The 12621-nt window shown below is 36.4% G+C and overlaps 2 protein-coding genes across 3 annotated transcripts in view; one reads left to right on the top strand and one right to left on the bottom strand.

Moving 5' to 3' along the window:
• Positions 1 to 303: 303 nt before the first annotated feature.
• Positions 304 to 8961, top strand: LOC133525640 (putative leucine-rich repeat-containing protein DDB_G0290503). Its single transcript, XM_061861963.1, has 6 exons — positions 304 to 1143; positions 3981 to 4198; positions 5046 to 5190; positions 5270 to 5528; positions 5643 to 5845; positions 6128 to 8961. Exons 1-6 carry the CDS (start codon positions 532 to 534, stop codon positions 7961 to 7963), a joined length of 3273 nt encoding a protein of 1090 aa, XP_061717947.1. The 5' UTR covers positions 304 to 531; the 3' UTR covers positions 7964 to 8961.
• Positions 8962 to 9971: 1010 nt separating this feature from the next.
• The window catches only part of LOC133525647 (organic solute transporter alpha-like protein 2), a 46601-nt gene continuing 43951 nt past the window's right edge, over positions 9972 to 12621 (bottom strand). For both annotated transcript variants that reach the window (XM_061861974.1, XM_061861973.1), the window contains one exon: positions 9972 to 12306. In XM_061861974.1, the coding sequence (XP_061717958.1) occupies positions 12188 to 12306 (119 nt within the window). In that variant the 3' untranslated portion in view covers positions 9972 to 12187. The remainder of the gene's footprint in view (positions 12307 to 12621) is intronic.

The following is a 12621-nucleotide window of genomic DNA, read 5'->3' as shown; positions in this document are numbered from 1 at the left end:
AAATAAAATATCGACAGAAATTCGTCGAAGAGAATCGGAGGCGCAACGGAACATGCTATTGCGCTGTACGTCTGAAGCTGCCTATTTTCCCAAAACATTTGCTCCTTTTTGATTATCTATTATAATCTAACCTCTAGATCTCTGTCAACTTTGCGTAGCCAGATGCCGGATTTGCGCTGGGTTCGCTCGTGGCGATGTACTCCGCACGAATTGAAAATAGCAGACTAAGAGTTATTCCAGTTTCTTACCGAACACTGCTCAGACCCAGTATAAGAGCTCTTCGACTACACAAATCTCTAGGTAGTATTAGACTGGTTTTCCCAAAACCTGGACCAGCTCACGCGCACCGTACAAGAATACACAACCAGAGCTGACGGGCGATCTATTTCGGGCATCCACTGCCACACCGTACACTCGTTTTGATCCAATAGTCGACACTTCTTTGTCTCGTGAAAAACACATCGCACGTTACCTATATTACAGTCGTGCATCCTTGATTAGCACGCAACTTGTTTATAAAAGTGTCCCAAAATGGGAAACGCGTTCAGTCCTTACTCGGCAAGGGAAGGCGCCACAGACGTCATAAGTGAAAGTGAAACAATGAGCGACAGTAATACCCCGTTTGAAGACGCCCAGGAGTTCCATGACACCATCGACAATGACGAAGCGCGTGTCAAGGCCAAACAAGAAGAAATGGATGAGTTTAGAAAACAACTGAGCTTGAAACGGGAACAAAGAAAGTTAATCCTGGCACGGCATAGAGCAGAAAAGGAGCAGCTAGAAAAATCTTTAGAAGAAGCCAATAAGGCTAAACTAGTCGTACAAGAAAACAACAGAATGCTAAGAGATTTGTTGACTGCGAATAACATAGAAATTCCAGAAAACTTGAAGGCATCTGATGAAATATCAGAACTTAGTGGAGCAATAGCAAGTATGGCAGGAGAATTTGAAGCACTGAAGTCTAGCAATAACAAGCTGAGACGAGATCTTACAGACTCGAATATGTCTCTGCAGCACGCTTATTCAGAAATAGCTGATCTGAACGCTCAGAATACGGAGTCGATGACGCATATAAACGCACTGAAAGAAGTGATAACAGTCAGCAAAACTATGATCAATCTCCGAGAACAGCAGCTGAATGAGGTAAGTATCCTCTGCAAACCTTGTCACACTGACAATTAGTGAGAAATTCCTTACGATTCGATTAGTAACCTTACTTTGACATAGTTCTTTCACTATGTTTCATTTAGTTCTCGTAATGTTACGGAACCAAGCCTGGCCTTGTGTTAGGCAATAACTACATCGGGCGTTATGAGCTGCATAACATGCGTGCTTCATATCATGTTCGTACTTCAAATGCTACACGTAATTAAAATGATTACAAGGTACTGTCTAATATATCATATCAATGTCAGAGTAGACAGAACATTAGGAAGATTATTATTTGGCGACATCAAACGATAGCAAAGTACGATGTAATAAATCACATAGGAGACTGACTGTCAGGAAGCCAGTTTGACGACTATGTCGACTATGCAATGTTTGTTTACCAAATTATTCCCACTGATTCTCTGCTTAGTTGACTGACTACTGCCTGTACTAGCAATGATACCACAATTTTCTACACAAGGTTTGTCTAGAATTGCGCAATAAAAGTAGCTGGCCGGTAATATCGTGGGTTCGAACACCAGCTCGCAATACCAACGAGTTTTTTTTAGACTTTATGTATGAAACGTCTATTTATTACATTACACATTAACTTTTTTTTACGAGTATAACATATAACTCAGCCTGTATATTTCACACTGCTGGGCACAGGGCTCCTCTCATGTGCGAGAGGGTTTGGGATATAGCCCCCACGGTGGCCCAATGCGGGTTGGAGACTTCACATGTTACACCTTTGAATTTCTTCGCTACTTTACTTAACTTTTTACCCTTTTATTTTATTTTAAACTTTTTTTAATAACGTTTAGTGATATCTATTTATTGACTTTAATATATGCTATAATAGAATAGAATAGAATTTGTTTTATTCATAAACATACAAACAGTAATAGACATACATAAAAGAGAACATAGTGAGAGTAAAGTGTCACGAAATGGCCTCATCTCAGCATGTTGCTGGCGACTTCCAGCGCTGATCTTCCGATGAGACCATCGAGTGCGAAATAATCACGGAGGGTAATAGACAAAAGGAAAGAAACATAAAATAAACCGAAATAAATTACGCCAATTAATAAGCCAATCAAATTCGATTTTTTCAAAAAATTATTCCCAACAAGCTGGAAACCGTTTTGATACCATCATTTGGTCCTAAATGAATGCAATCCGAATTTATGCAATCCCAGGGGTGCAACAATTTCTTGCTCTTTTTCAGTTTTTTACTTGTACCTCGAAAACGGTATGTCTGACGGAAAATTTGCTCTAATCATGATGAAAATTTTTATTATCTGAAAATTCGAAAGATAGGTTTTAGTTTTTGAATTTCTTTATTGTTAGGTATGACTATGTTAAAATCTGAAAACGCCTTTTCACCAGTATCTGAGTAACCAAACCTTGCTGGTGGTGCCATTGAAATTGATGACGGGTTCCATCTACATCAAGTGGTTTGGCAATCCAAGGAATAATGTAGCTCCCAAGGCTCCCAAAATTTATACACACCTCCTGAGATTGCGCAAACTTGGATTACACGCATTTAGAACCAAATTAAGGTATTAAAACGATTTATAGCTTGCTGGGAATTAATTACTCAAAACGCTTTTTAGGGTTCCGTAGTCAACTAGGAACCCTTATAGTTTCGCCATGTCCGTCTGTCTGTCTGTCCGAGGCTTTGCTCCGTGGACGTTAGTCCTAGAAAGCTGAAATTTGGCATGGATATATAAATCAATAAATCCGACAAAATCGTACAATAAAATCTATAAAAAATTTTTTTTAGGGTACCTCCCCTACACGTAAAGTGGGGGTGATTTTTTTTTTGCGTCAACCATACAGTGTGGGGTATCGTTGGAAAGGTCTTTCAAAACTAATAGGGGTCTTCAACAAACATTTTACATAACAATCATAACGACAATGAATATATTCGGAGATAATCGCTCTGAAAGAAAAAAAAATGTGTCCCCCCCCCCTCTAACTTTTGAACCGTAGGTCCAAAAAATATGACAAAAATCGTGGAAGTAGAGCTTAAGAAAGACATTAAATTAAAACTTTAGCGGACATGATCAGTTTAGCTGTTTTTGAGTTATCGCATAATGTTTCCCCTTCATAGTAAAAAGACGTACATCCACAGTTCATCCCTTGGTTAACAATCTACTATACTTTAAGCTTCAGTTTAGCTTATTGTGACGGAAGAGTAGGTAACTACGGAACCCTACTCTGAGCATGGCCCGACATGCTCTTGGCCGGTTTATTTTATCTAATTTGGTTAGCCTTATACGGTAGGTAAGGAAAACAATGTGAGTAAACCGTCATATATCTGCGAAAATATATATATGTGAAATTCCTTAATTAGTGATTTTTAACATTTTATTTACAATAACAATATACATACATACTTAATAAGGTAGTGTCGGCTAATAAGAGATGTACAGGTCAATTTCTTGTATAACAAGAGAAGGCTTGTGCCCAACAGATCCGAAATAAATATTTTTGCTACCGTTTAAAAAATATTTAGAATGCATAATGTGGAATTAACCAAAACACACAAAAGATAATCAGCTATATAGGGCTCGAAGAAGACAACGACCTAAGGCAGTCATGGACCGGCGTCGCATCAACGTCGACGCAGTTCGCTGGCACGGGATCTTGTCAAGCCGCCAACTTAGCGGGCAATAAATAAAGTTTGATTCTCTAATCACACTTGTTAGATAGAACATTGAAATAGTAGCTAGACGACATAATCGAGTTAATTACGAGATTTGACACAAATGAAAGTTGACTAAAAATAACAGTAGGTTAATTAATTCCGGTTTTTTAAATTTCAGTTAAAAGATAAACTACGTGAAATAGAACAGAGTCTAGCAGACAGAGAAGCAAATATGTTGTCTGCAGATCTTAGACAGGAGTATGAGAGACAATTGCAGAATATTAGAACACTTCGTGGATTGTATGAAGAACGTGCTCGATTGGCTGAAGTCACTAGGCAAGGATTGGCACGTGAGCTTGAGGAACAAAAGCAACTCAAACAAGCCGAGAGTAATAAGTAAGTAAACCGAAACAAAGCTAAAGTTATACAATACGAGTCTTATAAGAGTATACTCTTGATCTGCATAGATGGTTATTGTAGCGTAATTTTAAGGTATTATATATTTGGGTCTGGAAACATACGCCTTTAACCTTTTCATCGCTTTTCCACACGTGTCAAGAAATGCCATTGACGCCAAAAAGTTAACTGGTGAAGAGCGAATATGAAGCTTAACTGACAGTAGGAAAGTCGCTTTGACAACGTCCGCCATAGCCTTTTTAATGGTCATTGGCGTCGCGGGCACGACAGACGATGACCGTTTTAGTGGTCTTTGGCGTTGAAAAGGTTAATATAAACCCTGATAAGAGCTACATATTCTGCCTCAGCAATCGTAACAATGACTTGAAGTTTGAAGTCCTTAGGTGGGCATATACGAGAATTGCAGTGTTGGCCGAACGTTAATTAGAATTGAAAATATTGAAAATTAACCATTAGATATTGAACCGTAAATCGTAACGGATGGTTACAGTTTACGGTTCAATTTGTACTGGTAAATTTTCAACATTTTCAATTCTATTGTCATTTGGAAATGGGGAGTAGGTGTATTCTGTTCGTAGTTTTTAGCACTCCATTCGGAGAGATATAAGAAATGTTTAGAAGGAACTAAATTAGGTACCTAGCTTGTTTTTTATACAACGTCGGTGGCAAACAAGTATACGGCTCGGCTGACGGTAAGCAGTCTCCGTAGCCTATCTACGCCTGCAACTCCAGAGGAGCTACATGCGCCTACCTATACTAACAAATTTACTGTATCTATTAGCGTAATCATATTAACATTTTTAAAGCTCAATATGATCATTTATAGAAACGCAGAACTTACAACTAAAGTAACCGAACTCGAAACAACAGTCACGAATCTTGAAGAGACCCTTGAAAATAAGATAGAACAAATATCTTCATATCAAGATGAGACACGACGATTGCAGGGGGAAATGTCTGCTGTTAACAAGGTAGACCTATTACTTATTGAATTTCAATTTAGCAATTGTTTATAAATATCAATGATGTAACTAATTTCATCTTTTCCAGCTTTTCTCCCAAGTCCTTCTTGGTTATAAAAGTAAGCAAGATTTAGACAAATTAGTAGTTCGTCTTGAAGAAAACCACGGTCTTTTGACGCATATGGCTGAAAGAGATAATGGGTCAGAAGCTTCTTCAGCTCTGCCCAAACTGTTATTGGAGATTGTAAGTCAAGTGGATGAAGGAGAGGAAGGACATAAATTTAAAGAGAGTACAAGTAGTGTCTCTAACGAAGAACCAAAGGAAGACGTCAAGACTGAAGAAACAGGTACTTATCATATACCAACCAATACATACATAATATAATCATTATGAATATCTGTTAAATATAGCACAAGCGTCGTTAAGCTTGACTATTAATATCATATACTGAATGTTTCAGAATCACAAAATCCTAATACATCAGCTGAAGAAATAGTTCAAAATTTGCCCAAAGTATGGAGAGTTCTCATGGAACTTCTAAGTCATCAAAGTGAAGCCGAATCTGGGACTTCCGAGAAAGTTGAGACATGCTACAAAACAGTTGAAACTAAAGCTGGCTCAGTGTTAGTGCCAAGTGTTAGTCAGACGTACATCCGATTAAAGGTAAGCGATAATTAGATCACTAGTACATTTTAAACATTAACTTCCCAGAACCATGAGTCAACTGCCTGTCACAAGCCAAGAATAAATAAAATCTCCGACCACTGAACTGCAAAACAAAAATACCCAGTTTTTCCACTACACATAAAAACACATCTACAATTGTTTGATATCAAGCCAAGTCAATGTTTTACTGCACATTAAATATTGAACACTGAAGAACTTTCACAATATTTTAATGTATAATAACAAACACATAGCTAAAAGTCATATCAATTTTTACAGGATTTAATCGTCGAAAAGTTGGCACTCATCAAAGAAGTAAACCGCATGAAACAACTTAATGTACATTTGGAGACTCGCTTAGAAGAACAAGAGCGTAGACTGTCTCTCGTCACAACCGAACTAAGCAAAACCTGGCACGTTGTTGGTAAGCTACGTAGACATCACCATCAACTACATACTCATGAAAAAATACTCAAATATGAATTGCAACAGAAAAGGAAACTACTTAATGAACTTAAAGATGAGTTAGAATATTGTAGAGAAAAATGGGAACAGGCGCGCGAAAAGAACACGCAGTCGGAACGGGACTGGAGAAAACTTAGAGCTGAATTCACTAGCAGGAAAACCAAATCTAACTCACCGTCATTCAACAATTCAGGTGAAAGTGGTTATAGTGATGAAAGACCATCCGATGATTCTTCAGAATCAAATGACGAAAGCGAATATGTAACGGAACCATTGTTGAGGTGTAAGAAGAAAAATAAGAAGGCAGTTGAAGCCATTTTAGACTCTAGTGCTGATTTTAATTTAGTGGCAGAAAGAGAGGATCCAGCTAGTGACATGCTAGATGTTGCCGAGTTGCCTCTAGATACGCAGGATGATACTTCGGGTCTAGACGCATCTATATCAATTTCTAATAATAGTGAAAATCGGCCGAATAATAAAGCCGCTGATGAAACTGAAGATGAAGTTGGAGAGATAACAAACGACTCGTGCAACGATGATTCTTCGGGAATTGAACATTATTGTAACAGTGATTATTGTTGTGTAGGTACAAGCAGCGAACAAGATGCACTTGGCAACGATAAACTGACTAAATCCTTAAAACCGGATGCTAAACCGACATCAACTACAAATATACCTTTAATAGATCCCGCTGCTATTCTTAAAAGTATTAAAGAACAAACAGAAAGACTGGCTAAGAAAGACGAAAGATTAAATAATTTAGAAAAAAATAGTTTGTCGTTATTAAAGAAAACACAGGCAACTGATAAGTTGTCTAAACAAATAGACGGTACATTAGACCATCTCTTAAATCGTCCTTCAACCAGCCAAAATACTGAATCTAAAGAATTCGACTTCATAAAAAAGGGAAAGCCTACTATTACTGAATTAGAAAATGAAGATTGTAACGAAGTACAAAATAACGATGATAATAAAATTGATAACAGTCAACAAACAAATTTAAGAAGCGAACCCACAAAAAGTGAAAATGATGAAAAAACGCCTCAATTAATTACTAATATTTTAGGAAATACATGTGAAAACACTGTAGCTCCATGTCTGGATGATACCAACATAAATCTTCCTTCTACTTCCTCTAATGTAACCAGCATCGATACTAATATACCAGAAATTAATGCTGAGAGTATACACGAAAGTATACGTCAACAAGACGAAAGACTAGCAAGAAGAGATGAAAGACTTCAGAAACTAGAAGAAGGCTGTTCAGAAGTGGTTAATAACATATCTGATACCCTTAAAACTGGTGAAGACATTAACACAAAATTAGATCAACTTCATGATATGCATCAAAAGAAAACAAACGAAGAAGCAGGAACATTCGAGGATAAAAGCGTTCCTGAACCATCTACGTCAGCAGAAATCGACCATGAAGCCAGATTTGCTGCACGCGATCTTCGACTTAAAAGACTTGAAGAGCAAACTAAGTCACTCGTGAATAAGGTAAATAAAACCACATCTAAAGGTGTAAAGATACATTACAAATTGGAAGAGTTGCACAATATCTATGGGTCCGAAAGTTCAAGAGCAGGAACACCATCTGACGATACTGAGGATAAACCAACGAATGATGAAGAAAACACAGAACAATAAAAGACTTACCTGTCTTGTTTTGGCCTGAAAATGAATACAAATCTAAAACACTTAAGATACTTATTAAAATTTGAACTGTCATAAAACAGTGCCAAGCGTCATCGTTATTCAATTCGTCACTATCGGCCAGTGATTGGTGTTTTTCACAACAATTAGTAAAAATTAGATTTATCGAAAAAAATTGTAAATGTAATAAAAATGTACTTAATAATATAAAGGAACAATATGTATAAACTGTCAATGTCATACAACTGAAAATATGTCAGAATTTATAGAAAAAAAATTTCAACTACAGATCTGATTCACAAAAACTGACACTAAAAGTTAATAAATAATAATCTTGCTAGTTCAGTTTAATTTAGTGTGAGCAGCTATCTATATATGAATGGATATGTAAAAATATTGGTAATAATAAAAATATATGTTGTGAAGTAAAGTGTTTATTTATCGCAAATTTCCTTATTCTTAGATCACCTGCAAATAACATCTAGCACGTCGAAGCGGAATAATTGCAGGTGACTGTACATTAAATCCGTACACATTCTAATCAGGTACATAGAACACAAAACGAACTTACAGATGAAGATTTTTTTACTAAATAGGCAAAATGGAATTATTTCGTGTACAAAAACATTCTATAACTGAAATTTTATAGGTATCTTGCGCAAATGCCGCGCCAAGGGACTCCACCAATAAGATAAGGTAGGTGTAATAGTTATTTTCATCACACTTGCTCGAAAAAGATCTTATTTCATGCAGGTGTACTGAAGGACAAAGACCTATTTCGTTCCCGCGGGAGTTATGGATTGTGAAAAAAAGCTATATCTCCCTAGGGAGTTATAGCTTTTATTTTTTTATATGTCACTTATTCATACAGACCAAGTAGCATAAATGAGTTTTACTTTTAAAATAATGACGTTTATGATTTAAATTTTTTGTTTATGTTTAAAATTATTTAATTTCATTAATTTAACAGCCCTTTAAAATATTTTTACTTAATTTTAAATCGTGGCTGAATGTTGAATAGGTCTGTGCCTTCGATGCTTGATATGTCACCGTATTTAAGAATTATTTCGCTTAAAATTTAGTTTTTTCGTAGCAAGTGTGATGAAAAACATTGTGTGTAACTCCGGGGGTAAGAATATTGCAAATCGGGGGCAATTACCGCCCTTCGTATCCAAAATTTCACTTTCGTTTCCTACACTTTACACAACTTATAAAAACCAACAGGCGGTAGGTCAGCCCTAGAACTGCACCAAGTACAGACAATATTATATATACATAATATACACCGTGGTAAAACCCGGCAGATTTTAACCACGCATTCCATTTTTCACAAGAATTGTCATTCTCTCTAAAACAAGACCTATTTCAGAAAACTTTGTATGACATTTTTGTCTCAAAATCTGTTGGGTTTACCCAGCCCACATTGCATATGTTGCTACTTAATTAACACTGTACTTAAGTATCTTTGTCACAAACAACAATTGAATACCTACCTTATTTACAAAATTATAAAATACACAGATTTTGTGATTTGAGATAAACACACGAATACGAAGTAAACTTACATTTGTGCATTTAAACTCTTTCTTTACACACTTACAAATAGTAATAAAAAAGCGGCCAAGTGCGAGTCGGACTCGCGCATGAAGGGTTCCGTACCATTTATGACGTATTAAAAAAAATCTACTTACTAGATCTCGTTCAACATTTTACCACTTAGGACACACATTTTACCACTTTGGAAGTGTCTCTCGCGCAAACTATTCAGTTTAGAAAAAAATGATATTAGAAACCTCAATATCATTTTTGAAGACCTATCCGTAGATACCCCACACGTATGGGTTTGATAAAAAAAAATATTTTTTTTTATTTTATGACTTATTAAAAAAACTACTTACTAGATCTCGTTCAAACCAATTTTCGGTGGAAGTTTGCATGGTAATGTATATGATATATTTTTTTTAGATTTTTCATTCTGTTATTTTAGAAGTTACGGGGGGGGGGGGGGGGACACACATTTTTTCACTTTGGAAAGTGTCTCTCGCGCAAACTATTCAGTTTAGAAAAAAATGATATTAGAAACCTAAATATCATTTTTGAAGACCTATCCCTAGATACCCCACACGTATGGGTTTGATGAAAAAAAATTTTTTTTTAAATTTTTATGACGTATTAAAAAAAAACTACTTACTAGATCTCGTTCGAACCAATTTTCGGTGGAAGTTTGCATGGCAATGTATATCATATATTTTTTTTAGATTTTTCATTCTGTTATTTTAGAAGTTACGGGGGGGGGGGGGGGACACACTTTTTACCACTTTGGAAGTGTCTCTCGCGCAAACTATTCAGTTTAGAAAAAAATTATATTAGAAACCTCAATATCATTTTTAAAGACCTATCCATAGATACCCCACACGTATGGGTTTGATGAAAAAAGATTTTTTGAGTTTCAGTTCTAAGTATGGGGAACCCCCAAAATTTATTGTTGTTTTTCTATTTTTGTGTAAACATCATAATGCGGCTCATAGGATACATCTACTTACCAAGTTTGAACAGTATAGCTTTTATAGTTTCGGAAAAAAGTGGCTGTGACAGAATCGGACAGACAGACGGACATGACGAATATATAAGGGTTCCGTTTTTTGCCATTTGGCTACGGAACCCTAAAAATGATACAAATATACAATATCAGAGTTGTAAAATTGCTCAGTCGTTCTACGATCAATAGAAACCATGTATTAACCAAAACCAAATATGTATGGCCATTAGAACTGACCTAAAAACTTAACTAACTCAGATCTATAGTTTCCGAATTAACTTAAAACTAGTGTACTTATCGAAATACTATTTTTAAGAATGGCTCACATTACTCAATAAATGTTAGTCGCATATTATTGTGCGACAAATTTGGATATTACCATTTACCAGTCAACGTCCAGAGGCCTTACCGCAAAAAATGAAATTTCGTTATCTGCCTAGCTCTTGCTTAGTTTAATTAGAAGCAAAATAAATATCTAATAAAGCCTGTATTTATTAAGGCCTTGATATGTTTGCAAAATTTATTCGTAATGATTTTTTCGTAAAGACAAACAGGACATACTTATTAGATTATGTATATTACAAAAACATAGAAAGTATGAAGTGCCACGAAACGGCCTCATCTCAGCATCTTGCTGGTGGCTTCCAGCGCTGATCTTTCGATGAGACCATCAAGTGACAAGAATCACGGAAGGTAACAGACACGAAGAAGAAAGACATAAAATGATATTTGTGGTGAATTTGGCAATTTCGGAAACTTCTCCTTGGTACAACGCTTTAGCATAATTATGATTTCCCGTCTGAAGGTAAGCGATTACCGTAGTCTACTGGCAACTGTATCTTCTTAGAACTACACTTACGGTACGTACAATTCGATAGTTTGTTCGGGCACATTATTGCGTAAAGTAAGTTATCCTTCATTAGAGGTATTTGTGCGACTTTTGATCTTTCAGTTAAGCCGCTCGCTCCCTTGATCAAGCCTAATCTCAAGAAGGTCTAGTTTTCCATTACAGGAAGGCCTATAATGCTCCCAGCGAATTCGTTCGATGCTGAAATTTCAGACAGTCCACGTTGGACAGTCAGCATCTGTAGTAGCGAATGAAACAACGCGCCAAAAGCATCTGCCACCCCGGAATACAACCTTATCCAGTATGACCATCATAATACATTTTTGACATTCGGGATCATGATCATAACCCCAAATTCACCCAGTATTATAGAGACATAACATACCACCCACCACCACCCAGGGCAATTGCAACAATGGGGCCAATGCAACTATTTACTCTAAAAATACAAGAAGTAATGAGCTAGCCTCTGTATTCATGATATACTTTCATCAGTAATTCTCATTATAATTCTCATTATAGTCACTTCTTAAGAGTGCATTTGCCCCATAGTTTCAACTGTCCCATAGTTGCAATTAACCCACAGTTACAATTGCCCTGGCTGACCTCATCGCATTTAGTAAAGCTGTTTATGTAGACAATGATAGATACTTTTGACGCGTAGTCTATTCCGCTACTATCCCTACGTAAAGCTAATCCACTTCGAGAGTTATTTCCAGGCCTTGAGAGTTGTAATGTCATTTTACAAAAACAAGCTTACTCGTTAGGATTAAGCTGTCAAGTAGACCTCTCCTTTGAATGTAACTGAAAAAATGTTAACATTAGATGTGGTCTATTCGGTGGTAATAATATTCTCCTTCTCTAAAATCTTGCCTGGCGGCACCTTGTAGAGTTTCCACGCCCAAATAGAGAGCAGCATCATTTCCAATATCGTGATTGTGTTGTGGATTACTGAAATAGGAACAATTAAGATAAATTAATATAGGTACAAGCATTATTCTTAATACCTTTTCAAATACTTGACTTAGTCCTAGGATTTAAAATATAGGGTTTCGAATACCTATGCATCGCATGTGTGCTGCCAAGCCTCTTTGGACATATCATATTTTTGTTTGGACATATCATTTGGTCGTTAAATGTGGCTCAATAACGGAAGAGGAAAAGTCCCGTGGGTTGAAGTGACATGTCACAACTTCCATAATCAGAGCCACAAGCAAGTGCATCCGTGGGACACGACATAGATTTAGATCTACAAAAAAATCCTAG

The sequence above is a fragment of the Cydia pomonella genome, chromosome 15 (genome assembly GCF_033807575.1).
Source record: "Cydia pomonella isolate Wapato2018A chromosome 15, ilCydPomo1, whole genome shotgun sequence".
Taxonomy (NCBI): domain Eukaryota; kingdom Metazoa; phylum Arthropoda; class Insecta; order Lepidoptera; family Tortricidae; genus Cydia; species Cydia pomonella.
The sequence above is the reverse complement of the archived record's forward strand: the minus strand, read 5'-3'. Positions and strand labels throughout refer to the sequence as shown.

Excerpts from the sequence above, each read along its gene's own strand:
- LOC133525640 (XM_061861963.1), top strand. The coding sequence starts at position 532 with ATGGGAAACGCGTTCAGTCCTTACTCGGCAAGGGAAGGCGCCACAGAC. Across the intron at positions 5,529-5,642 it reads CGTCAAGACTGAAGAAACAG|AATCACAAAATCCTAATACA; the intron begins GTACTTATCATA and ends TGAATGTTTCAG. Across the intron at positions 5,846-6,127 it reads AGACGTACATCCGATTAAAG|GATTTAATCGTCGAAAAGTT; the intron begins GTAAGCGATAAT and ends CAATTTTTACAG.